The sequence below is a fragment of the Amphiprion ocellaris genome, chromosome 19, assembly GCF_022539595.1.
Source record: "Amphiprion ocellaris isolate individual 3 ecotype Okinawa chromosome 19, ASM2253959v1, whole genome shotgun sequence".
NCBI lineage: Eukaryota > Metazoa > Chordata > Actinopteri > Pomacentridae > Amphiprion > Amphiprion ocellaris.
The window spans coordinates 18,444,869-18,472,545 of NC_072784.1; the positions used below are offsets into that span (position 1 = coordinate 18,444,869).

General features: G+C 41.6%; 2 protein-coding genes across 18 annotated transcripts in view; one reads left to right on the top strand and one right to left on the bottom strand.

Annotated features, from left to right (window-relative positions):
* Positions 1 to 285: 285 nt before the first annotated feature.
* fmnl1a (formin-like 1a) lies at positions 286 to 15,887 on the top strand. Its single transcript, XM_023289940.3, has 25 exons — positions 286 to 892; positions 5,793 to 5,876; positions 6,278 to 6,364; positions 6,457 to 6,530; positions 7,241 to 7,324; positions 7,412 to 7,552; positions 8,369 to 8,477; positions 8,713 to 8,789; positions 8,871 to 8,964; positions 9,273 to 9,347; positions 9,440 to 9,550; positions 11,111 to 11,260; positions 11,369 to 11,470; positions 12,211 to 12,823; positions 12,924 to 13,048; positions 13,151 to 13,353; positions 13,453 to 13,687; positions 13,771 to 13,839; positions 13,919 to 13,999; positions 14,081 to 14,210; positions 14,299 to 14,462; positions 14,779 to 14,880; positions 14,968 to 15,063; positions 15,220 to 15,334; positions 15,459 to 15,887. Exons 1-25 carry the CDS (start codon positions 707 to 709, stop codon positions 15,521 to 15,523), a joined length of 3,372 nt encoding a protein of 1,123 aa, XP_023145708.2. The 5' UTR covers positions 286 to 706; the 3' UTR covers positions 15,524 to 15,887.
* A 117-nt stretch (positions 15,888 to 16,004) lies between these two features.
* srcin1a (SRC kinase signaling inhibitor 1a) overlaps positions 16,005 to 27,677 on the bottom strand; it is a 112,567-nt gene continuing 100,894 nt past the window's right edge. For 14 of the 17 annotated variants that reach the window (XM_055005373.1, XM_055005376.1, XM_055005370.1 and 11 more), the window contains 3 exons: positions 26,804 to 26,941; positions 23,736 to 23,780; positions 16,005 to 21,373 (listed from right to left, as the gene is read on the bottom strand). In XM_055005373.1, coding sequence (XP_054861348.1) covers positions 20,882 to 21,373; positions 23,736 to 23,780; positions 26,804 to 26,941 — 675 coding nt within the window. In that variant the 3' untranslated portion in view covers positions 16,005 to 20,881. Of the gene's footprint in view, positions 21,815 to 23,735; positions 23,781 to 26,803; positions 26,942 to 27,677 lie in introns of all 17 variants that reach the window. The other 3 variants (XM_055005369.1, XM_055005378.1, XM_055005377.1) reach the window with 3 other exon arrangements.

Genomic DNA, 27,677 nt, shown 5'->3' on the forward strand with positions numbered 1-27,677 from the left:
ACATGATTGAATGATAAATTGGGGAAGAGCTTGCTGGTTAATTCCACAGCTACACCTGATGATCTGTTAACGCACCCAACCCTGGGCACTTTCTGCTTTCTTTCATTCCTGTACTACCTTATCTTACTCATCATCCACCTACTATGTGCACGGTACGCTTAACGGTTAGAATGTTTTTCTTCCACCCTGTCCTCCACCCAAGGTTCTGTTGCTGTCATGCACAGGAAGTTACTCTTCTGCTTTTGCGCTTCTGTGGTTTCTGTCTGCGTTACAGAGTGTGTCACACTCCCCTCTCCTTCCTCTCACACGCAGGCCTCAATGCTGCACTCACCAGAGGAGTTCTCGGTCAACCAGGGTAGAGAATAGAGGGGTGAGACATAGGCAGGTCTTTTTTTTTAGAGTTCCAACAGGCCCTAACAAGGCTTCTTACCTTATTCTCAAAGGTACCTGCAGACAGAGTTGGCTAATGAGAGGGCAAGCATGAGGACAACCTACCCTTTCTCATCACCCGCCCTGTCCTCAGGACCGAGGCAGATTTGGTAAACCAGAGACTTGGTGTTTTTCCACCCGAAAGCCTCAATTTGGTCTTCTTGTTTTTATCATTTGGAGTGATCACCTTTCGTCACTCTGTTTTGGAATACACTGATTTCTTAGAAGAAAGGGTTTGTGTAAAGCTTTCCTCCTGGATTACTTGTGGAGATTAGTGATGGGGAATGCGGCTGCAGGGGGCCTGGAGCAAGAACCGGCTGAGGGCCGAGAGGCCAGGAACTCAGTCGGGGCAGCTCCAGCGATGAGTGACCCCACACCAACCTTGCAGAAGAAGCAGCCGGCTACCCCCAAACTTCCCATGCCCCCAGAGGATGAGCTGGAGGAGCGCTTCAATGTGGTGCTGGTGAGTGGCTGGGCGGGACGGGGGCCCACACCCTAATGGTATATGAAAACACACAGATTATGCATGAGGTTTTGTAGCAGGGTGTATTATGCAGGTAAATGTGATCTAGATGCACAGAAAAAAATGACACCAAATTCATCAGCTGTAATTTGAAACTGTTTAAAGTAACAAATGTTGAGTCTTGTTTTGTTCTCTAACTCACTGTTGCTGCCAAAAATCCACTTTACCCTAGCACAGACTGGATACGATGCCAGCCTTTTTCTGTTTACAGTCTTTTGGAATATCTAAAGTCATTTGTCAGGCAGGCAGACAGAGCCAAACCTTACAAAATGTGATTTAGCAGAGAGTCAAATGACCTGTCATTTTGTCCTGTTATATTTGTACAAAGGTCACCAATAACTGCTCCATTCAAAGTACAGCTATCGCTTTCAAAGTAGTGCTGTTAACAAGTCTCCATACACATCAACATACTTTTTTTCCCCCTGTTTGGTTTGAAAATGTAGGGCTAGGAATCGTGTGATTAGTCCCCTGCACGGGCAGCTGGCCCCAAGGGGAAGTTGAGCAACACATATTTACATGAGAGTGAACACAGGACCGGAAAACAACTGTTTCACCATTCTTTCACCAGTCTTACAACAACTTGGAAAGCATAAAATCCCATGATTAGTACTTAGCATAGGCCTGAGACATTATTTTGCTATATATTTGTATTGAACAACAAACATAAGTCTAATTTATTAGCCGTAACATAGAAGAATGTCACTTTAGCTAAAGATCTGGTTTTTATATGTTAGGGTGCTGTAGTTTATGTTAATGAGCATAAAGAGGTCAAAAAGTGAAGCAGATTTTTTTTTTCTAAATGGATTTTGAACTGTGGTGTCATGCTGGCATTTTTCAAACAATTTCATCAGGAAGTTAAAAATAGATAAGTTTTACTTCTTCAACCTCAAGATTAATTTTTTTTGCCTAAATAAGCTCAGTTTACAGAAAAATGAAACATTCTCATCTTTACTTTCTTGTCCTGCTCCACATAAGAACAACAGCATGACTTATGGGAGGGACATCTATGATGATGACCACCATCAATTGTCCAGACTGTGCTGTTTTAATTATGAGTGAATCGAAGGCTCAGAAATCAAGAAAATTCAGCTTCAGCGTAAAGAAATGAAATGAAATATTAGACATTTTACTGAGGTACAGACTTGTGACAAATTAAAGGAGAACCTGAAAGCTTGACCCTTACAGGGGCAGGGTTCTGCAGGGGAATGCTTTGCTGATTTTAAGGGGTAATTTCAACTGCAACATTGTTCTGAGTGGTTTCTTCCAAGACTACAGGCCTCCATCCATTGTGGCACAAAGGGGTCACTGACTGTTTTGATGAGTACAAAAATAATGTGAATCGAACGCACTGGCCTTCACAGTCACCAGATCTGAACCCAACAGAACAATTCTAGGAGCTTTTTGGACCACCGTGTGAGACAGCGTTCTCCACCATCGTCAAAGCACCAAATAATTGGATATAGTATGTCAGACAGAAAAGCCCCGCAGAGGACAGTCAGGGAAGCTGATCGGGTCATTGGACTTTCCCTCCCCTCTGTTCAGGAGCTTTTCCAGAGCCGATGCAGGACCAGGGCTCTGACCATCGTCAGAGACTCCTCACACCCTCTCCATAAACTCTTTAATCTGCTACTACCGGGGAAGCGTTTCAGGAGTGTCGGAGGAAGGACAGAAAGAATGATGAAAAGCTTCATTCCTCAGGCGGTCAGATTGTTGAATCACTGCTGACCAGTCTGCTGGGAGACGACGTCTCATCAATTATTGATGACAATAAAGATCTATTTGATTTGATTGGATTTTGATTTGAATACCTTTTGGAATAATTGGTGTTCTTACCTCCAGTAATATTCCAGAGACTTGTAGAATAAGTGCCACGGTGAAATGAAGCTTTTCTGGTGGAATTTGGTGAACAAACACTTTGCTATGACAATTTAAGTTTTTTTCCCGCTTCGTCTGCACGGTAAAAATAAACAAGAGTGTCCAGCTTAAAATAATTAGTAACTTTTCTTCCTCAAAATCTTGAGTTAGGAAAACTAAAGTTTCTCAGTTGTTTGCACAAGTATCTGACTTGCTTAAACTTAGAATATAGAGTTGGGGTGACATGGTGAAGCTGACGAGATAACAAATCAGCAGATGTTTTTTAGTGATCAACAAGATATTTAAAGTCGGACAAACCTAAATCCTTACCAAGGCAATATAGAAAGACTATTAAAACCAACAAAACTCATGTTTAAAGATTAAAAGATGAGCTTGTAATATTTAGTCATGCAAACATGATGATAAAAGTTGGCTCAACTAAGCATCTTAATGAATTAACTTCTCTTTTTTTAAGGCAGCTAGGGGACTATTTCAGGAGATGTTTATCTTAGCTGTAATGTTAAGTTCATATAGAAACTTGGACAGCAGACTCTGACTGCACAACTAATGTTTCTGTTTTCTAACTGCACTACATAAATAAGATTTGGTTTTTAAAAAGCCTAATGTTAAGTTATTTAAAAAGTAAGATTGAGGAAAGTAGGACTTGTTGCATTTATTGTAACTAAAATACAAATCGTTATTAATAATTACCAAATACAAGCTAAATTCTAATCAGTTCAAGAAAAGTACTCCGTCAAGGCTTCTCAGCCATGTCATTTCTGACGGCTGAAATCTTGAAAACATTCGTGGTAGAAATCACGGCACCATAGAATGAGGCCATTTAATATAGATGTACCCACAAACAAAATGATGTTGCACTGAGCAAAGGCGTGTGTTATGCATGTGTACGTTATGTACGGATACCGAATCGCGTGGCCTAAATATGTAGCGGGTGGGGGGAATTGATGGGACTTGGAAACACCACAAATTGATCAGTTGCTCCTTGTGTCATTTCCAACGGGTAAGTCCCAATAAGTCCACAGTGGTGGATTTGTAGTAGGATCGCAATCATGTGATCGTCAGCAGGCAGCTGACGTAGTGCTCACTTGTAGTCATAGTAACAGTGACTCTGTGCTACTATCTCGCAATGATACAGAAATTTTTAACAAATCCGTGGATCCAGACTATAAGCCGTATCACTGCCAAAATCTAATGAGGTGGTCCTTGTCTCATTTCTGACCTTCCCTGAAAATTTCATCCAAATCCGTAAATCCGTTTTTGAGTAATGTTGCTAACAGACAAACAGACGGACAAACGGACTCCGATTGTCACATAACTCCGTCGTTCCTTGGCGGAGTAATTACTGACAAGGTTTTTTAGTATTAGGATTCAATAAATGAACTATGCGTTAACACTCCATGTTCAAAGTCAGCCACAGAAATAGCATCACATGGGAAGAGAATGTGATGTGGTTTTGGGGTTATTGTTTTCACAATAGTTGTATAACATGTTGGGTTCGCCCACAAAATGAACAAAGTTGGCCTGTGCTACTTCATCCCTACTGCACCCTCCCTAGCTTTATCTGCAAGTATGACCTCACTTCTGTATTCAGCAGAATATTTCCTACATCTCTAAGACAGACCCACACTCAGACTTTAGTGTTTGCATCACCACCTCTGCAAGGAAATGAGAAGTGGAGAGAAGTACTTCTTTATTTCTGCGCTGTTTCTAAACTGAGGGACCTGACTTGATTCTTATGTTCGTAGAAGCTTAGTTAGTTACATGACCATTTTTTGAAAAGCGCTGTACCACAAAACCCACTTGAGGACCCCTCCCTTACACCATCAAGAATGAAGCTTTGAGTCCTCAGTACCAAAGCAATGTGCTATTTCCGTTTTTTTTTTTGTAGTTGTTTTTTTTGCATGTGTCTTTTTTTCAATGTGTGAGAAAGAAACTGCAAACTGCTGCTTGAGTACACACACGAGTAGACTGTAAATCCACACCCAAGAGTCAACTGAAATTAATCAACGTGTTCGTAAAGCATCGCTGTTTTAGAGAAGGAGGGAGAACAGTATAAAAAAGTATCTTAAAGGAAAACATTTATATATAGGAATATATTTCTACAGTTTATAAGTAGTCATATAAAGCACTTTAACTCTCAGAGTAAAGCGGTTTCTCTCCAATTCTTTTTCTTTTTAATAACTTTTTGTCTTTTTTTCCCCCTACACACTCCCCTGATTATGAATCAGTCATAAGACTTAATTTAGGTTCACAATTGATTCAATTCTTAAGACCTTTAAAAGGGAAATAACCTTTCTATCAGGAGACATTTCCCTGTAGGTTGAAGGTGATAACTCAAATTGAAACTGTCCTTTTGGGGCATTAATATATCAACTCTTCAGATGACTGAGCCAACCTGAATTGAAAAATTTTGGAGGTGTGGGGGGCTCTTGAATTGTAGAAAGTATAAAGTTGAAAAGATAACTAGATATATTGTACCGTTTATGATAAATAAGAATGTGATTATGCTATAAATCGCATTAGTTAAAGTGTAAACACATGCCAAAGGACAAACATCTCTTGTAAAGTTTATATGTTGTTAAATCTGACTTGAGATTAGAATACATCCATCTCAATAATTTCTTTATTATGGCCCAAATATGTAAATATTTGGAGGTACATGGTACCTATTGACAACCGTCACTACATACATGTAAACACTGAGTCATCTGTGCTTCCAGCAGGTAGTTACCACCCTTCTGCTTTGCTCTGAATGTGCGTGTGTGGTTTTATAGATTTGAATATTGTTGCACAAGGAGGAAATACAAAGCAATTACAACATATAGTAAAATAATTGTGTGCTGGAGAAAACTGAGGGGCCTAAGATGAAGTGTAACAAAATTTCTTTGAATCCCATTCTCACATAAACTTTAAAATCCATTTGATCACTTGGGGACTAAAACCATCTTTTTTGTCTCACTTTCAGAGCTACATGAACTTGCCTCCGGATAAACTGAAGCTGTTGAGTCAATATGACAATGACAAGAAATGGGAATTAGTCTGTGATCAGGTAAGAGGTTTGATTTGTTGATAATGAGTTGGTTTTAAACTTAAACCTCAACCCCAACATACGTCACCACACAGAGCAGGATTCTTGCACTGGTGCCCTCACTGGGACAGAGTTGACAGAAAGTACGTAGCAACACAAAATGGATTGTGTGTGTGGTAAAGAGCAGAGTGCAGTCTGAAAACCTTGCAGCATAGTTTCTGTGGTGGCAACCCATAGAGGCGTCGGCATGGAAACAGAGAGCGGTTTGTGTCTGTTGTATTTAACAGTACAGGCAAGAATAGCCTCAAATGCTGCCTGCTGGTAAAGTGCATCAAGCCCAGTCATCTGTTAGGGTTGTGGATAAAATTAACTGTGTCAAAAGCAAGCTTTGACTCTGTTCTCTGTAAATCTCTCCTCTACAGGAGCGTTTCCAGGTGAAGAGCCCCCCATCCGCTTACCTGACCAAGATCAAGAGCTTCTACCAGGATCAAGGAGGGGTGACTCGTAGGGTCAGTAGAAAGAATAACCTGCTTTTTTATATATATTTTTAATACATCTCATTTTTATGCCCACACAAGAATGTCTTATGATTTTTCTTTAGTTAAAGAAAAGGATCCAAGATGCCACTCAGGTTCTCAAAGATTTGGAGATATCCCTTCGCACCAATCACATTGGGTGAGCATGACAAGCTGGAATTGGTCCTAACTGATGTCCATTTAATTAATAAGCATTAAACATTTTAATGTAGATTTTAGTATGCCCAAAATATTTTCATTTCAGTGTAGCCTTCTTAGTGTTTTGTTGTTGTTGTTGCTTTCAATGTGGTCTCTAAGTTTAGCTCAACCTGTCTGGTGCAATACATTAAGTGCCACCAACAATAAATTTGTGGAAGAGGTAGCTCAACAAGTAGCAGAAATGGGCATTATTTTTCCTTTGCACTGAATTACATATTGGGGCTTTTTTTTTTTTTTTGCTTTATGATGCTACTAGTTGTCAAAAACTTGACAAGGTACCTTTAAGATAGGTGCTCAAGAAATGACTGTTAGGCCTTTGAAATACAGCAAATAAGATTAAAATGTAGCACAAGAGTCACATAAGGAAGAAACAACAACTGCCTCAGTCATGGTAGTTACACAACCATTACTATATGGTTTGCAGACATCAACCACTAAGAAAGTAACTGAAAGCCTCTGGGTGTTGTGAAATAAGCAAGAGTGTGTTTTATTGGAATTCACATGCATTTGAAGGATTGTGTTACTGTTTCTTTTTAAAGTCACACAGTTTTATTTTAAGCACAATCTGAGCCTATTATCTGCTATACTATATATATATAGTTCCACTACTATTTGTCAAGCCTTATGCTTTGTTTTATTTTCTTATCTCAGATGGGCCGAGGAGTTTCTCAATGAGCAGAATAAAGGTTTGGATGTTCTGGTAGAATATCTGTCTCATGCACAAAGCGACCCCTCGTGAGTATAAACAGGCTACAAAAACTGTCTTACAATGTAATGGAGCTCCGACAGTTATCGCTAAGGATGTGTCTGCACATTTTGCAGGTTTGATATGGAGACTGTGGAAAACGGCACGCTGTCAGACAGAAAAAAGTCAGCAGAAAGGTCAATGGAAGATTTGACCAAGAGCCCCAGCAGCACTCAGTCACATGGGATGACCAGAGCTGCACGTGCACTGACTGTAAGGTAAGAAAGTCCAGACTTGAAAGGTTGTTGAGGTACAGCAGCAGCAAGGAAGAGAGCTGCAGATCCAAAGATGTTGTACAAATTATTAAACACGCACTACACGTCATGGATTCCCATTTAAAAAAGGAACTGCCAGCATATATAGTTGCACATATAGTGAGAAAATAGAATCATGCAAAGCAGAAGTGGTGTGATGGTGGAATACTGTAGTATACCACAGAGGGGTTCAGATGTCTTTTTTTTTGTAATCTTTTGCTGTTTAGCTTTGTTCTATGAAGATGATGAATGGTAGCATTTTGTTATTTTCATCATCACGGATATAAATAATCCCACAAAATCCTGACAACCCCGATTTATTTGTCTGATTGAGTGAAGAATCTAACTCTAAGATATGAAGCAAATCGTGCAATAGGCTGCATAACCTAATCAATATGCCTTCGTTATTCTGAGCACTGCAATCTGTTCTTGTTGAACTGTCTTGTCTCATTTCATGGCCATATTACTTCTAGCTTCCTCTGGAAACAGCATTGACAAATCCTTCAGTTTCTCTCCTTCATTCACAGCCTTTGCTCTTTTGTCAAGTATTTCATTTTCCATGTTCCTTCCACCTGAGGCCACATCTCAGCTGTCACACAGACACAATGGCCGCCCAAAACAGAGCCGGATGTCATAACGACAAGTGTGCTCCAAGCTGTTTTTCATGTATCTTAACATTTCTCGGCCTTGACTTCAAACCCTGTTTCCACACTGTATTGTGGCTTCTTTGCCCTTCACGGCTTCTGTTCATGCTTCCTTATGTTTGTTATCTCTTTCTAGAATAAGCTCCACTCTCGGGAACAAGATGCACAAGAAGTCTCATTCATCCACCCAGAGAGATGACGTACATGTGTGCATAATGTGTCTGCGAGCCATCATGAACTACCAGGTAGCGCCCTAACGGACTGTCATTGTGAACAAGCCACTTAACTCGTAATTTGTCACTCAAATGTGTTTCCAAAGCAAGGGGAATTTTTCGATATTGTGTAAACAAAAATACACTTCTCTGTTTGCTGTTTCACTCATCTAACACCAATTTGACCCTCATTATTGTCACTTTTCCAGCATCATCCATCCCATAAATTCCTTTTAAGCAGCTATTTATATCTTCCCCATGTTTTTAGTCTGGTTTTAACCTGGTGATGACTCACCCACGCTGCGTGAACGAAATCGCTCTCAGCCTCAACAGCAGGAATCCCAGGTGAGTTTATTTGTATGTAAGGCACAATTGGAGTTATCTGTCTGTCTGGATCCTTATCTAACTCCTCCTCTGCTGTGACAGGACCAAAGCTCTCGTTCTGGAGCTGCTGGCTGCCGTGTGTCTCGTCAGAGGAGGACATGACATCATTCTCTCTGCTTTTGACAATTTCAAAGAGGTGAAATGACTTTTTTAATGTCAGTTTCACTCTTTTGTGAGGTCGGATTTGACTTTGGTTGTTCACTCATCCCATTGTTTCAAACTTCCCCTGTTTCATTACTCATCTTGTGACTCACATGCACTGTGATCATAATTTTAGCACATGTATAAAAGTCATACATGTGTGTATTTCTGAACTTGCTGTGCAGAGGTACAGCATATAACCTCAGTGTGTATGCGCACTGATGTGGGCTTTTGCATTCATGCCCCCATGTGGGCAACAATTAAAATGCATAATTGGACAAGTTCTCTTTTTCTTTTTTTAAGGTGAGCAGAGAACGGAACCGCTTTGAGAAGCTGATGGAGTACTTCATCCACGATGACAACAACATTGACTTCATGGTAGGATCACTAATTATCTGCCTGCACTACTGGCTGCAGATGCACTAAGAGACTGGAGATGCAAGTGTCATTTAATTTGCGTTTTTCTACAGGTTGCATGCATGCAGTTCATCAACATTGTGGTCCACTCAGTGGAGAACATGAACTTCCGTGTCCATCTACAGTATGAGTACACTCACCTTGGATTAGACAAGTATCTAGAGGTGAGTATGTAAAGAAAAAGAAAAAAAGAAAGCCATGGCTTACCTCACAAGACCAGGATATTTAAAGCTGTAATAGTGGACAATTTTGGAAAAGCAAATTACAAAGTGAAAAAACTGCTGATAGTGATGAACCGGCAGCGAACTATTACCTGAGCTCCCCTCAGCTTTAAAGTGCTTTATAGTAAGGTTTAGCTCATTATTTAGCAGTCCTACCTGCAACTTTAATGTTTTGGTCCACTGTTACTGGCCTCATGGAGCTGTTTCTGACTATAGCAGCTGTTTGCAGAGAAAAGCTTCTAAAGCCCACTGTACCAAGTGGGAAACAGGCAAATGGTGATTAGCTGGTGAACAGAGTAGAGAATTCAGCAGATAAAGACCCAGATATTTCCCTCAGGAGTTGGTAGGGACCAAAAGGGAGCTAAAAGAGGAATAAGTGTTGGATTTTTTATTTGCCAGGTGAATTGCAATATGACTTCAGATAAATGTTAATGCTGCTCCATAACTGCTGGATGTGAAATTTTGTTTCCACAAGCTGTTAACACTGCCCAAAGGGAGCAAAAACAAAGTTATATTTTGCAGGTTTAAAGAAACAAAGTCAGACTCATAATAAGAAATGAAAAATACAACTAAAAGGGCACTTGGAGAACTCATCCTCTGTCAATATCAAGTGTTCTTTCTGCTCTATCTCGCCACAGAGTTTCATGACATTTGGCTTAGTAGTTTTTGCGCAATCTTGATGACAAACAGACAAACAGCGCTAATTGCATACCTCGACTCTTGCCTTGGAGGAGGAATTAGTTATTTTAAACTTTATTATTTAAAGTTTAAAACAACTTGGGGTCAAATTTGATGTCCATTCTCCCTTATTTATTAGGATGTGGCTGCTGCATCCTCATCTTGTAACACTTATTCTTTCTTAACTTCTCCTCTTTCACGCTGGGAGCAAATGTTGATTGAATTTTTTTTTATAAACGACATTGTCTTTCCATGTCAGAAAATCAAAAGTATATTGACAAATACATTTTTTTAGTTCATCAGCCTCTCGCTTACTCTCTATACAGCTTGGTTTAGCAATATTTTAGATATGCTTCTGTGATTTAACTTTGCATTCAACTTTGCAATCAGTGAACCACCAATTGTACCACCAGACTAATCATATTCTATTGGGTATTACAGCCTGCTAGATTTATTATCAGCTGCTTAAAACGTGTGACACTCAATTCTTTGTCAGATACATGAGTTCCCAGTTGCAGACTAATAGCTGTCAAGTTGCAATTCACTCTTCCTCCATCAAAATCTTTAAATTTAAGCCTGGGAACTACATTTTAAAACCTTTTTCCCACTCCATTGTTTTATATATTTATAAATATTTTATATTTATATAAGTGTAAACTGATGTACTAATGTATGTGAAATGCACAATGTATGCATTACATGTATAACATTACTTTAACATGCAGTAAATATGAGATATGATTCTTTTAAAATCATATTTATCATCTTTGTTAAGTGATAGTTTATTCATGTAATATGCCATTATTGTTTCTGTGTGTGTACTAGCGTCTGAAGGTAACAGAGAGCGAGAAGCTGCAGGTCCAGATCCAGGCCTACCTGGACAACGTGTTGGATGTAGGAGCTCTGCTGGAGGATGCTGAGAACCGAGGAGGGGTGCTGGAGCACGTGGACGAACTACAGGAACACAACATACAGGTGAGGCACAAAATAAAGGAAAAGAGGAACCCCAGTGAAGAAAAACAGGCTTTGAGGTTACAGTGCGATGCATAAAAGGAAGTCATAGCATGTTGTGTTGTGTTGCAGCTGAATGCTCGACTTCAGGACATCGAGAACCAGGCAGCAGAGAGAATAACTGATCTTGAGACTCAGCTCATGCAGGCCACCAAGGATACGGAGCTACTCAAAGTGAGTGCTGCCCCATAACATGTGCAATCTTTAATGAGATTAATTAGTCAAGGAAGGTGTGTAATCACCACAAGATGTGTTTAAATAAGAGTGGAATTTCAATTTAGTTTAATAGTCTTAATTTAAAACTAAAAATCTAATCATCTTCAATAAACTAATAAAAAGAGGAAAGTATTTGCACTTATTAAATGAATTTCTAAATTACCTTTCATTATCCCTATGTTAGCAGAATGCTAATTGGTCGACCCTTTTTGTCCACACTGAAATATCAGCTGCTGGATAGATTAGCATGACATTTATAAATGTAGATGAAACATAATTACATTGGTGATATACTTTGGCGATCGCCAGAGATTTCCTCTTGTGCAGGGGTCCTTAAACTGGTGGTCTGAGCCCCCTGCAGGGGCATAAATTTGCTGCAGTGGAGGCACAGATGATCATTGGGAAAATATGGAGTGAAACTAAATTGAATGCATATATTTCTATAAGGGCTGCATAGCAGATTGGTGGTTAGTACTGTCACCTTGCAACTTCCTCCCACAGTCCAAAGATATGCTGAGGTTAACTGATAATTCTAAATTGTCTGCAATAGATTGGTGACCCTGCCTTCACCTTAAGTCAGCTGGGATAGCCACCAGAGCCACTACAAACATGCATCCCTTTTAAAACTCTGTGATAATCTGTTTCATGCTCTTTGTGGAGATAAGCCATGTTTCTATATTTGCATTTGTGTTTTATAGGAAAGCCTGAGAGAGTCATGTTCTCAAGTCAGCACTTTGCAGCAGAGAGAAAGAGAGCGTGAGCTGGACAGGGAGAGGGAGAAGGACAGGGAGCGTCTCAGTACCTCCATCTCTCAGACGCCCTCAGAGCTGGAGCAGAAGATCCAGGAGCTGCAGGACAAAGGGTTGATCCAGGTGGGACGCAACGCCTCTGGAGGTCTGGACATCCAGGTGTTGCCCGTCACGGTGGTTGAATACGTCCAAAGCCCAGCTGCAGCCGCCCAACCTGGAGGCTCTGCTGATTCTCCTCCCTCAGCATCTGTCCCTCCTGGCTCCACTCCTGTGCCACCTCCTCCACCTCCCCCACCTCCCCCTCCTGGTGGTGCAGGGCAGACTGCCTCTCCTCCTCCACCGCCTCCTCCTCCACCACCACCTCCACCAGGAGGTTGTGTGCCTCCACCTCCTCCCCCCTTGCATGTTGCTGTTCCCCCACCTCCTCCTCCTCCTCCTCCTCCTCCTCCCGGTGCTGGACCCCCACCTCCCCCTCCACCACCTGGTGCTGGTCCTCCACCCCCGCCTCCGCCTCCTGGTGGTGGACCACCACCTCCTCCTGGAGCACCAAACGCTCAACCTGGTGAGATGGTTGGCAGGAAATCTGAAAAGTACAGCCATGAGTTGCTAGCAGTGGAAGAGTTATTTGTTTGACCGTTTCTCTTGTTTCTTTATTTCTTCAGGATTCAAGACCAAGAAGCCTATTCAGACCAAGTTCAGGATGCCGTTGTTAAACTGGCAGGCTTTAAAACCAAACCAGGTGACAGGCACGGTCTTCAACGAGCTAGATGATGACCAGGTCTTAGGGGTAAGGAGACACATCTACCATTTTCCACATCTACTACACAGCATACACTATTATTTTGTGAACACACTTTCTTTTCTCTGACTCTCATTACATCTCCAACAGGAGTTGAACATGGAGATGTTTGAGGAGCAGTTCAAGACTAGAGCCCAGGGTAATCCAACAGACCTGTCCAAGGTGAAGAAAAAGATGGTCCAGAAGGCTCCCAGCAAGACCTCCTTGATTGAGCCCAACAAAGCCAAGAATCTTGCAATCACTCTGCGCAAGGGGGGAATGAACCCATCTAAAATCTGCACCGCCATAGAGACGTATGTTATTTTATTGACCTTTTTGAGCTACTTCCTGCAGCACTCTCTTTCTCACACACTCTTTGATGCTTAAACTAACCTTAACTTTTGTTTGCACAGGTACGATCAGCAGTCTTTGTCTTTAGACTTCCTGGAATTGCTTGAACCCTTCATCCCATCAGACTTTGAGATGAAGCTTCTTAAGAACTATGAGAAAGAAGGCCGACCACTCGAGGAGCTGGCTGTTGAAGACCAATTTGTTTTACACTTCGGGAAGATCCCTCGTCTGAACCAACGAATAAACACTCTCACTTTCATGGGCAACTTCCCAGAAACCGTGAAACGCCTGCAGCCGGTCAGTTTTGTTAAATGCATTGTACCTTGGGCTAAAACAGATTTCAAACAGACGTATTGATTTTGATTTTATTTCATCCACAGCAACTGAACTCCATCATTGCTGCATCCATGTCCATCAAGTCCTCAGCCAAACTGAAAAAGATCTTAGAAGTAAGTAAAACCGAGTATAAATACTGATGCAGTTTCTAACTAGTGTGATTTTGCAAATCATCTCTTGTGTTCATTTCAGATTGTTCTTGCCTTCGGTAACTATATGAACAGCAGTAAGAGAGGAGCAGCATACGGGTTCCGGCTGCAGAGTTTGGACCTTGTAAGTAGCTTTCATTGGTAGATTTACTCTTTCACTTCAAGGAAACTTAAAATCAACTGTGTCACTGTATTTTCATTCCAGCTGTTGGAAACCAAATCCACTGATCGCACACAGACGCTACTTCACTTCATCACCAATATTATCCTGGAAAAATACTCTGACCTGGCCAACTTCCACACTGAGCTACACTTTGTGGACAAGGCAGCCATTGGTACATACACGCATGCAGGCTGACTGGTTTTGCAGCTTGTTTATTTAATCTCGGCATGTGTTTAAACTAATTTCTGTCTCCTTGCCAGTGTCCTTGGACAGCATTCTGCAAGATATCCGCTCCTTAGAACGGGGAATGGAGATGACCAAGAAGGAGTTCCTGGTGCAGGATGACAGCCCTGTATTGAAGGAATTCATTAAAACAAACAGTGAGCAGTTGGAATCTCTGGCCAAGGACAGCAAGACAGCACAGGTTAGCCTTGAGATGAGGGAGCTAGAAGCAGAACGGTCTAACCTACAAAAAATCCGAACTGAGTTTTATCATTTCTGTTATACTTTATAGTCTAGATTTTAGCAGCAAAGTGGTCTAACCAACAATCCAAAATAGCGTTAGTGGCGCTTTGAATGTTAGACCATTCTTGAAACACAAAACTTTGAACCCATTTTTCTCAAAAACTACAGAAAATGGGTTATACCACTCTGCTTCCAAGCCCTTCAGATAATTCCAAACTTATATACAACTCTAAACATCTTATCCCATTCTTAAACATTCACTGTTCTCCATTCAGGAGGCTTACGGCTCTGTGGTGGAGTATTTTGGAGAGAACCCCAAAACCACGCAGCCTTCCATGTTTTTCCCCATGTTTGGACGCTTCATAAAGGCCTATAAGGTGAGGGAGTGTGATAGGGTTGTGATATTTATTAATTACACTTTATTGCATTGCGTGTTAATCATTTTCCCCTTCGATTGAATCCAGACAGCACAACAAGAGATTGAGCAGAAAAAGAAAATGGAGCTTGAGAGTCGTGAGGCCAAGGAGCCACCATCACCAAACAGAGCCGGATCACAAAAGGTGAGAAGATCCAGTGTTAAGAAGTTGTTCATCAAATATCTTTTGTGCTCTTTTACAGCATTAAAGCAATTTACAACATTGTCAAAAACGTTAAGTCTTTAAGGACAGCAAGTCTAAATTTACTTAAAAATCCTTTTAATTTCTTACTGCTTGTAGGGTCCTATGATGCCTAAGATGCCCCAGATGGATCTGATAGCAGAGCTGAAGAAGAGGCAGGTGAAACCGCCAGTACGCGAGGGGAAGGACGGCGCTCTGGAGGACATCATCACAGGTATGGTAAAACGCTGCTTCCTGCAGGAGACACCTGGATACATTTTAAGCTCACATGCTGCAGGTTTAATATGTAAATGTGGGTACAGATTCTGCATTCGAATCCTTGCTTTTTTCCCCCCCAGATTTGAGGAACACACCATACAGGCGAACAGATGGTCGTCGGCCTGCACAGCGCCAGGACACTTAAGCCACTTCTGGTTCAAGATTTAGTTTTTTCCCAAACGTAACTGGAATCACACTCACACATACAGGCAAAAAGAACAGGCTTTAAAAATGTGCTGTACATACAATTTAGCAAAATATATAATTAGCCATATGGCAGTGTGTATTAACAATATTTTAGTGTGTTTGCTCTGTAAATAGAATTAAGTTGGAAGTATTTTTTAAATAATGAACAGTTCCTGAATTTGATTCCAAATATTACCTAAAAGCTATTTTTCTGTGGTGCCCCATTGCTTTGTATGCTCTAATTTGTACTGCTGCCACTAATTAAGGAATTTAAAAAAACATCATGACTATATTTTAAAAATAAACCAAGTTTTTAACCATTATCTGTGTTTTTTCTTCACCATATTAGAGGTTTGACCTGCTGCTTTGCAAAATAAAATCATATACTGGCAAGGAGGCACAAAATCAGTATAATATATCAAGATCAGACACCAAGACTGTACAAGAGAGCTGCACTTTATTGGACACACAATCACAGCAAATTATGTACAAAAGAAGGCAGGTTCAACTGCCTGCTGTCTTCTCACAGGAAAAACACACACATTTCTCACAGAATATCATGGCATCCACACTGATAAATTAGTATCTCCAGTATCAGTAGGCTTTTAAATTTTATATATCATTATATTATAGATCTATTTTCTGTATTATTTTTGTTCTTATATCACACTACTCTACAAATGGGAGATTCACTCTGTGGACAGAGTACACCATCGCTGGCGACTTCTCTGGTTGGGGTGCGTTCAAGCATTCGGAATCCTTCAACACTCTCAGCCATCATCGTCACATAACGTCACAGAAAAACTGAACATGCCTGCGTCACAGTTAGCAAAATAAAGTCTCGTTCTTCCTGTTTGTAAACCTCTCAACATTAGAACCGCCTCTCCTTCCCGCTTTCTTTCTCACTCTTTTGAGAAAACAAGTAGACAACATTTTTTTAATCAACTGCACCGTGCGATTGCTTGAGACTATACATGCATTGTTTTGTATATACCTTTGTACCCATCGTCATAGTTTATTAATAAAACAGCTTTTGGACATAACAATTTTGTTGAACTCGCTAGGAATGACTCGGCCTATTTACAAGTCAATTTTTGTTTTTCTACTTTTGATGCCAAGATTTTTGAACATCCACACATTCATGTAAAAATCTCATATACATACTATAGAATGTAGGTTCATTATATATAAAAAGAAAAGATAAAATGGCAAACGAAAAGATTTAAATTCATACAGCTTCACGTAATTCTCTTATTAATCCAGCTCAGTGGTTTTAGAGCTTTTATAGTTGAGCTTCACTGCTACCTAAAGCCACTCAGTGCAACAACCGAAGCGACAAAATCAACTTCCACCTGTTAATATTAATAGCCTGTCTTCTCCGAATCCTTTCTGCACTGAGCATCAACATTCCTGTTCACATGCAAAACATGACACAGAAATAAATTAAAGCCAAGTAACTCACTTTTTGTCAAAGCAGCAAGGCCTCATATGAAGCCCCTGGGCCCATAAACAGACCTGTCACAGTAGTTACTACAATATCTGTGTTTCTGACCATCTCCAACATCACAAATACCACCTGAATCACAAATACAGAACCGGGTGAAACCAAAAAAAAAAAAAACAGACCTAAAAGGTGCAGTAAACAACACGATCTCCTCACAAAAACAAAAGAAAAGATAGTAGCAAAATAAGCCCCTACACACAGGCACTGGTCCAGCCTCTTATACCTTAAAGTGACGCTTCACATAAGGAGGTAAAGTTACAGACGAGCTGGACGAGCGTTTTCAGGGACAAGCGTTTTCATAAATCAAAATTACCTAAAATCCAACCCAGTGTTCTTAAAGAAAATCCTAGAATTTAAAAATGAACTTCAGTGTATATTACAGAGGCTAACTGTTATCTATACAGATATTTTAAACAAATATAAAAATGTTCTGCATATGAATAAATAATCTCAGTGTGAAATGTAATATCTCTCTCAATGAATTAAAAAAGAAAAATCTGTACAAAATGGTCACTAATATATAAAACAGAAAAGATGATGACATTTTACAGTATATAATTTAATCTAGGCCTATATATATATCACATTTTCTTCACAATTATAATATCATACACAAACATCTCACTTCGATATATTTATATATGTATACTTCTTCTATGTTTTAATTTCAAGTTTGCATGAGTTTTTCTGATTGCCAGAGGCGTCCACTGTGAGTGTGTTCGACATGCCCTCTAAGCCTCCAGCCATGTTGAAATCACAGCCCACTAACACTTGTCTTGAAAAAAAATCAGTCCAGAGAGCAAAGTCACGCAATTCTGGGGGGGTTTCGTCTCAGACTGTACTGGGGGAAAGCAGCCAAGCGTGCACACTTCCTCTCCAACGCTCGCCAGACGCAAATGCAGCAATTTTAACTTGGAGAGTTATGGATTTGAGTGTGGAACAGCATGAGTAAGTGAATTTCTTTCATTTGACTTCACTCAATATGAAACCCAGGGCTTGAACCTGCCTGGCAGAGCTACAGAGCACCCAGGGTGAGGCTTAATTCGCTGTGCTGTGAGCTTGCAGATTCTGCACACTCCTCGAGCTGGGGGAGTGTTTAGTCAAATGCCACTGCTGCAACCTGACACACTCTGCATTTCAAGTGCTGCTTTCTTTTCTTGTTTCTCTCTTATTTCTCTGCGACAAACTGGGAACAAGCCAGTTCTCGCAGCTTTTTCTTTGGATAAAAGTGTTATTCTGTCACTGCTGCTGATCTAACACTGTAGTACAAGATTACTCTGGGATTTCGGGCAAGTCTTAGAGGCACTGGGAAAAACATGGTTACAGGTCCTTGCAGACAAACAGGCAGGAGTATGTCAAAGGCAAAGAGCACTGGCTTGGTAAAATTGCAAGAGTGCTAATTACATATTGCACACGTTGGTCATAATTGAGTCTTTGTTCTTGTCTAACCGAGTGGTTTTTATTTTAGAGAGGCCCCGCACCAAAGACAAAGCAAAGTGAAAGGGGCAGTGAAAGAATAGCTGCTTAACAGCTCTCTCGACTGTCAAAACTCTTCCTCTCATCTCTTTGGGTCTTTTATATCGCAAGCGCTCTCGATGGAGACAGGGCCGAGTCAAAGCCGGCCTTATTAAAGTAGCCTTCAAACACATGTCCCAAAACTAATCCCCTCTCCTCAAGCTGCCTACTCTTTGACACGAGCCCCTTAGCACATGTTTTAATCTCAATGCCACAAAGAATCGATTTCACACAGTCATTCTGAGGAACAACACTGGAAAAGAATCACTTTGTCTGTAACTGTCCGTTCTACCTCGTCACCTCCCCAGCAGGCGGCCTCGAGGCAAACACACAGGACAGACAGCTTCAAAGTGGCTCGTGGTGCAGGGGTTTACACTGACAGGCTTTAGATGTGCTTTAAATAGTCAGAAACTACCGTCACTGCCTTCATTCATAAATGTTTTAGAATGTAGTTAATAAAACCAAAGCGGTATTTTGCAATCTGATGTGCAGTTTATCTAATGTGCTGGGAAGTTTTCTTTTGTTGCTTTCACGAAACATTTGTAGTTTTGTGCTTTTCGTTGTGACCCAGATTCACAAAATTACAAGCAAGCAAGAGGAAACTGTGCTTGCTTTACATTTCTATATTCTCCTCTCGGGCCCTTTTAATAGCAAAGTTCTAAGTGAAGTCTAAATATGTGCTGATTAACAGTTTTCATCTTCATCGAGTGCTCAAACAATGTCAGATGTCTGAGCGTCATCTAAGGATAAGTTTTATTTTTGCTCAAAGTGGGTATTCTGCTTTTTAATGAGGCCTGCAAATTGCTGAAAATTTTAAGGAGCCGCTTCCTGGCAGATAAAACTTTGAACATCAAAAGACGCAAAGTGCCCCACAAGAAAACATCTATCAGTCTGTAGATTGGATTCCTTTAAGGGTGAAATTCACATTCTGGTCAATATGGCATATTTTACCAGGGTGCTCTTTATCAGTGGTGCAACAGATGTGACTTCAAATGAATCGTCACAGAAGATTTGCAAGAAAAAAAAAAGTCTGTGCTGTACAACTTGGCTTTACAAGTGCATGTGTGACAGACTGTGTGTGTGTGTGTGTGTGATGTTCATCACCATGTGTGCTTGAGTCTTTGGGATGGATTTCGATGTCAGGCGTGGAAAATGCCAGAGCAAACTGTAAAGATGCTACTGTAGAAACATCCTGATTGTCATAATTAACTAGATAGTACACATACGAAAGAAAACAACATGAAAACATTTGTATACAATTCATCATTTGCATTTTTCCCTTCTGTTTGTCTAACTGTGCCTCTTTGTTGCATTTTAAACAGAGATGTGCTGTTTCCAGACTGCTCCCTGTTGTGTGCTTTTGTGAATATACTGTCATTTCCAATTTTCAATTAAAAACGGCTGTAAGTGTTCCTAATTACAGACACCGGCGTTTCATTTCGTCGAGTATAAATGTTGAAATGCGACATAAAACTGAAGCCAGACAGTGGAATGTACAGGGAAGTGAGAACAATCATGTAAACTCTTCACACAGTGTGTACAAACAGAGGGGAAAATGTAGCACCAGTTCAGAGTTTAAAACACAGGTGATGTAAGAAAAAGCCACAAATGCCCCTTTAAACAGAAAACAGCTTGAAACCACAATCTTCACCTTGTCTGTGATTTTTTTCTTTTTTTTTTTTCAATACATTTTCTCGACAGACTCACACTCTGACAGGTGATGCAGGTAAGTGAGATCAACATTATCCTGAACACACACAACTACTGGACTGACTCGGTGATTATTGCAGCTCTAATTTTCTATGATCAAAGTCACAGTCTAGATATTTCATCTATGCCACGAACAACCCACTGAGTGAGGGTGTGTATGTGAGGACGCTACTGTCAGTGAATACATCCAGAGCACATCAGCTTACAGCACACATCTGGCGGGAAGGGAGGCCCGTTTGTGTGCTCTCTATCTGGAAAACTGGCAGAGTGACTGCGTGGGAGATCTGCAGAGGAACTATGGAACCAGATCAGAGTGAGAAAGAAGACTGTGACTCCATTTACAGTGTTGTGGATGTTGCCATGAAATTATGAAGACTCTGCAGATTGGAGTGAATCTATAATCAGGAGGAAAAATAAGGAACAGAAGGAGCCAGAAAGTCCAGAGGAGTTTAAAAAAACATTTAAAAAAGTGTTTTTTTTTCCCATGATGTACTTGTTTTCTCCTTATATTTCGTGATGTGTTTGAATTGCATTTTTCCATGTCCTCATCCTCCTCCTATTCATCACCAGGAGTTGTGGGCGAGGTCCTTAATCGCTGCCACCATCCTTGCAGCTGTTGAGGCTGGAGCTGTCAAGGCTACGACTGCTGGGCTTGAGAACCCCAGACGAGAAGGTGAAGGAATTCGAAGGGGTGGGAGAGGAGGGAGACAGGGATGGAGTAGGGGTGGTGGGTGAGGAGGAAGAGGAGGAGGAGGTAGCGGGGGGAGTAGGGGAGGAGGACTGGCTGCTGGACAGAGGTAGGGAGGAGGCTCGCTGCTCGCGGAGGAGGCGGTGATGACGGAGGGTGGAGGAGAGAAGCAAGGCCTCAGCGCTCAGGCCGGAGGCAGTCAGGCTTGCTAGGAGGGCCTTTGCTTGGCTTGAGGAGGCTGTCAGGGAGGGCACTGACCCCTCCTTGGGGTACTTCCTCAGGCCAGGGGCAAACGCTGCTGCCGGAGAGGCCACTCGGCCTGAAAAAATGCCCGTTTTGATACCAGAGAGGTATGGCTCAATACTGCCACTGGTGCTGTTGGTCCCCAAGGCCTTCAGGTGGAGCAGGGACACAGAAGACGGGAGGGGGTAGAGGAGAGATGAGGCTTTCAGGGGTGAAAGGGGAAATCATGGCAAATAAAAGTCTTAAAACTGGTCATGGCTGGGCACTGAGGCCTGCAGCACCTTCCCTTACCATTACCGTCAAACATGCCTGTGCAAGCATGCTTGCACACACACACACACACACACACACACACACACACACACACACACACACACACACACACACACACACACACACACACACACACATATACACTAACATTCATCCACAAATGCACACAGAGTGGGTTTCAGAGCATATTTCGGAGTCAACACTGGAGATGCAAACACAGCTGATAGAGTAAAAAGGGCAGATGAGATGTGTGTATCTCTGTAGTCGGGTGAACAGGAGGAGAAAGAAGCTGAAGAGGCTGGGCAGGTCGCTCACTGCTGCAGGGTAACGGGTGCAGGAGGCGGGCAGGCCGGGAGGTGCAGGGCGGATCACACGGGGTGACGGGGGTGGGTGAGGTGGCGCCGCAGAAAAGTGTCAGAAGAAAGATGTAGTGGAGGGGTGGGGGAGTGAAACAAGAACAGGAGACAAACACAGGAGATTGTTATTCAGGTTGATAGCAGCATGTGTGATGTGAGCCACGACACAGGCTGCCATCTACACATGATGACCAAACCACTGACACCACTCATAGCAGTGAAAGAGGTCAGCTGCATCTTGCACTGTTGACCACTTTTATTTTCACACTTGTTTTAATGATGTTCACTCATTAAAATGCAAGATATTCAGACGGACAGACACACCTTTAGTCTCTTCATGTAATGCAGGAATGGGTCACTAGATGGCACTGTTTCAACAACATGAAACAACAAGTCTCTCTTTTGCTGAGGTGAATGACAGAAACAGTTTGAATGTTTTATGTGTCATGGACAGACTGTGGTAAATATACCAGAGCGATGACAGAGTGAGATGAGATGTTTTTAAAAGCAAAACCTGTCTTTTTACTAGACTTCATCAGAGTTTTATTCATGCATTCCATAAGAAGAAGAAAAGTTTTTGCTGCGGATCTGAAAGTTTTAAAAGGCGTTTGTTTTGGGATTATGGGGATCAGTTCTGCATGAAACGGAGAGCAGGTGTGCTAGTCTAGACTGCAGTGCTGGGAGGCTTTCACCTGCTCTGTTGCATGTTCCAGAGCCGGTGCTGCCAGCCGTTCCCCAGAGAGCAGAGCTGTTCCTTCTGCTCGAGGAACTCGTCTCAAGCCTGGCCGACACATTTATTCTGGTGTGTGAGTGTGGGAGAGCAGCCTCCCTTCATCGCACACCCTCTGAGCTGCCTGCCAAAAAAACATCAGCCTCTGAGGAAAGGGCCTTCACTACCCCCCAACCTCATGCCCAGCACCTTTAACTAGCCTGTTTTACCACCAGATAATAAGAGGGCAAATGGGAAATGGAAATAGGGTTTTGCAGCGTGAAAGTGATTCACATTGTCATGCCCTCCTTGATCTGTGCCAAAGCAAACGAGGAGAAATTGTGGCTTTGAACTGTCTGTTCTTATCCAGCACATTGATTTGATAGGATCCTCATGCCTGGAATGTTCTAATACTTCTGAGTAAAGCTGTAGCGAGCAGACAGACCAAGCACAGTGGCACAAAGCACCATCAGAAAGGCGATGTTAATTTTAACACCCGCAATTAACACACACAGATAACATCAGAGCTGAACTCGAAGAACCTAATGCTCTAATGCGCGATTTCTAGGAGCATTTCTGAGAACGTGGGAAGTTGTAGCAAGTCATCGCACCTAAAATCTGACTGGCTGAGCTATTTTTTTACCCCAAAATCTGAATTATGGGTAGCAGACTGCCACAATGTTCAATCAGTCATCAGATTGTATCTAGATTACAAAAACTGAATAACCTGAAATTGGCAATTTCATGCAGAACCCAAACAACCAAAGTGTTGCCAGTTCATTTGGTTTTAGCTGATTGAGGATGGCACACAGTGAAATCTTTAAAATATTGAACTGTCCCTCCAGCTGGCTTTCCTGACATGTTAATGAACACCAGCTGCCTTTCAAGTGAACTGACCGTCATTGTATGGATAATGACACCGATGGTAAAGATATTTATGTATTCAGATATTTAGATCTATTCATGAATAAGCTGCAGTGGGGGATAGTAGGCCGCTGGGAGACTGCAAACTCCTGTCCCTTGGGTTTGTCCCCCATTCAAAATGCCCTGGAAATGTCATTATCGGTTTGCTGAAGGAGACAAAAGAGAACAATCTGAGACATCAAAGGGAAGGAGGGTAAAAGTTCAGGGTTAGGGAGTTACAGCCACAAGAGGTTTAAGAGAAGACTTTACCTTCAGCTGCGGGCCGAGCAGAGAGGTCACCCAAGGTGGGCACGTCTGATTGTCAGAACAACAATATCAGTAAAAGTGCAGATCAGATTGTTGGGTTTTGCTCAATCATAACCTCAACATACGTGGATAGCTACTGGATGACTGTTTTGACATGTTCGGCACAACTGTATTCTTCAAAAATCTGTTTTTCGTTGCCAAAAAATATCCAAAGTTTTTGTGGTTTTTAATGAGGAATTTCTCCTCAGAATGATCACAAACTGGACGTCAGCAAAGGGTTAAAAAAACACTGGGCGAAGTGAACGTGGAGTCGGCAAAAGTTCTTAATTAGCTCTTTAAGGCTGTATGCAAATCAGCCAGCCGCCTCGATAATTTGATGAGATGAGCTGCAGATAATCAGCATGTTTTTTTTCCTGCCGAGTCCACGCTCAGCTGTTTCATTATACCAAATTTAAAATGATTTCCGAGACAAGATTTTGCATCCGTAAGCTAAATTGTCGGGATGTGTATCATTTTGTTGGACTGACGGGAAAAACATCAGAAAGATAAATTTCTATATATGCGTGTGTATATGTATGAAGCACATTCATTCGAGTTTGCTGCCAGCTAGCTAAATAGCATGTGCAGCCTTGTTAAGCTGAATAAATATGAGCAAATAAAATAATAATTAGTGTCTGTGCATTGTGTTTACTTAAAGCAGCAGCAATTACTAGAACAGTGTTGCTGCTCGAGCTAACAGTGCTGACTGATTACTTCCTGTTGCTATTTTTGAGTTTGCTGGTTTGGAGGCAGGCAGGCATCATGCGATTAGCTGAAAAATGACAGATCCCTTGTCATCAAAATGGACTTTAAGAAATAAAAATGTCATTGAATTACGAGTTTTATTGTGGAGAATGAAGACAAAAATTAAACTCTGGCATTTTATGATCTGAATGCTCCATGCTTGCTTTTGTATGGTAACACCTACAACTCCAAATGCACAAAGGAGCTACTTGATCTTCACCTCATACTTCAAAATGGCACAAAACAGAGTCATTGTCAAGTGTGAAGTCTGCCACAGCTGACTGTTTATTCTCTCACTTTACATTGACTGCTTCTTTGTTTTTCATCTCGCAATTGTGGTGCGTTGCCACCCTAAACTGCTCGGCACCGACTTCCCACGCTGACAATTAGCTTTGAGTGTCCACTGTCCCTGTGAGGATTTCACACACGCAACATCTTTCCATTGTTTCCAGCAGTTTGTGGAACGTGTGCCAGTGTCATACTGGAATAATGGGATTAATTTGGCTTTCATTAGACGAGTGTAGGAATCCACTCGGCTTCCAAATCTCAGGGAATGAGCGAGACTGACAAAAGGGAGAGTGAAAAGGGGCAGAATGCACAAATTGCCGAGTACAGAATGTGGAAAAATGAAAAGAGAGACATAAAGAAGAGGAAACGTGGAAGACTTAATGGTGGAAAGAGGAACTGCCCTCTTCATGTTGAATAATCAGTGATTGCCAGCGACTCAGGGGGCGATTATTGCACAGCACTGCAGAGATTCTTCCCCATCTCCTCTCGAACTGAGGCGACCGAAGCTTCATTACTCCCCCCCGACCCCCATCTCCCAAATCTCTCTCTCTCCGCCTAACGTGTTCGTTTCTCTGCAATCTTCGAGACTGAATTTGTGTCTGAATGCTCTGTCAAATTCTCCGGGGTACGGAGGTTTAGGTGCACTTCACTGCTTCGGTTATTTTTCAAATTACATTGACATTAAGCTTCTTCTTCCCACTGCACGGGCATGGAGCAAAAATCTTCTCCTGGCTTTACTTGACTGACATGCTTCAACAGTTCCATTTCCTTGCCTCTGGAGGCCATCTAGCATCCTTATGTCCAGCCCTTTACCTTACTTTAAAGCCCTGAAATGCCTGCAAATTAAAACCAAATGAGGATGTAGAGCCGCTATCAGACAAAATGTATAACAACAACTGGACAGAGAGGGGCTTTAAGAAGTTTTATAAAATTAAACTCAAGTCCTTTCACCTGACTTTCTGCCAGACTTCACAAAAGAAGCAAAGTAACGACATCTTTGAAGTTTTGTGGGTTGATTTCTTACCTAAAACAGGCAGTTTTAGATTTTGTAAAACCAGTGACAAGCTTGTTAAAGACCCAAACAGATCTATCATGGTGATGCATATTATAAAGTAAGTGCCTTTTCTAACTTTTTAAATGGGTTTCTATACTATAATTAGCGATAGCTTAAGACTTTCAGACATAAAAACACTTCTTAGGTAATTGCAACGCTAATCCTCCATCACTTTAACCTGCCTGACACGCGTCTCTCTGTGGGCCTGAGCCTGCAGAACATCCTTTGATCCATTTCGAGAATCCCATGATAATGAGACTGTCAAAATAATGTGACTTTGCCTTCAAACAATTTACAATCATTAGCGAAAAGTGGCTTCAAATTCAATTAATCAGCACTGTTGTCTTACTAAAACAAAAGAATTAAGCGGATATCTCAAATATTTCACATAGTGTGGTACATGTAAGCTGAGGAGTGCAGCATGCTGAGGATGTGAGGAGGTTCTGTGGGGCTGAGTGGCAGTGAAAAGTGATGGCAAAGGCCTGCCTATGCTTGATCTGGTGGGTAAAAGAAAGAAATGGTGGCTCTTTTTTTAAAAATAACTTTAAAGGGTTGCTAAGTTGCATAGAGGTGCCAAAAAACTGTTAGGAGAAACGATGTTCCTATTTGAAGAACAGGGTCAATAAATCTGTGCGAAAAAAATATTTTAATGCGGCATCCAAGGGCCTCTCTGTCTCATCTGTCTTGATTCATTGCAGGCATGGATCATTGCCTCTCTTTGACCCAATTTCGGCTGTAGTAAATCTGAGGGCATCGTAAAACGCAGTGTCTTTCCAAAATGATTATCACCTTCATTTTCAAGCTTTTTCACACCTTCATTCTGTCATCTTTAAATACCTAAAAATGTTTATGCAAATAAAAACCAATTGCTGCGCTGTCTGTCTGCACAGATGCTGCCAGATCAAGCATGCTTTGGCCTTAACAGTGCGAAATAGAAGGATGGTACCTGTTGCTGGCCCTGGATCTTCAGGAAGTCCTCTCTTTTGCCACTTTTAGTCTTGTCTGTGCTGTTCTGCTGCAGGTGCTTCAGCTTGGAGGCAGCCGAGGAGTGAAGAACCTTCCCGACGCTGGAATTATTTCCTCCCTGAGAGGAGCATAAAGAAGAGGAGAGCAGAGGGAGAGGAGAGACTAAGTACAATACATGGTCGCACATTTCATTTCTCCTCTACATTGCCTTCAATTTATGCCTCAGACACACATCAACTCGGCACAGACTGTGATTCCAGCAAGCAAAGTCTTTCTCCTGAGACCAATGAGGTTTTTAAGATCTGAGCTTATAGCTGATATAAAACCGAACTATCCACTCCACAGAGTTTCGCCATCCATCAGCAGAAAATGACAAAGAAACGGAATATAGAAACGCAGCATCAAAACTGACGTTGCGTAGCCTCACCGTGGGATCCACAAGGCAGTGTGCTTAATGATCTTTCCTGCTGAGCTACTCTATCGACTGTCTCTAATACGCACAAAAACAAATACACATCGAGTCAAATTTCTGTCCAACTGTGCCTCTTCTGCACACAGAGACATTAGCCAGAAAGGAAAACGAATAAAAGATTTGCTGTATTAGCCTCAAATAGCCAATCTCTCCCTGCTACAGTAATTTAAACCAGAAAAGCTGGCCAACACCCTCATTCTAAGGCCGTCCTGTTCTTAAAAGAGAAGCTGAATTTTGAAATTTAGACATAAAAAATACAGTAAACTCTCTGGTTGAGAGGGGTGAATCCTCGTTTTAATGTGCTAATTAAAACCTGCACTGTAAAGGGACTTGAGAGAAGGTTGCTTGTCAGTGTGAATCTGGTGAGCGCGCTCGCAAGCGT

Coding starts and splice junctions, on each gene's coding strand:
- fmnl1a (XM_023289940.3), top strand. CDS start 707: ATGGGGAATGCGGCTGCAGGGGGCCTGGAGCAAGAACCGGCTGAGGGC. Junction 13,049..13,150: donor ATGATGACCAGGTCTTAGGG/GTAAGGAGACAC, acceptor CATCTCCAACAG/GAGTTGAACATGGAGATGTT. Junction 13,840..13,918: donor AACTGAAAAAGATCTTAGAA/GTAAGTAAAACC, acceptor TGTTCATTTCAG/ATTGTTCTTGCCTTCGGTAA.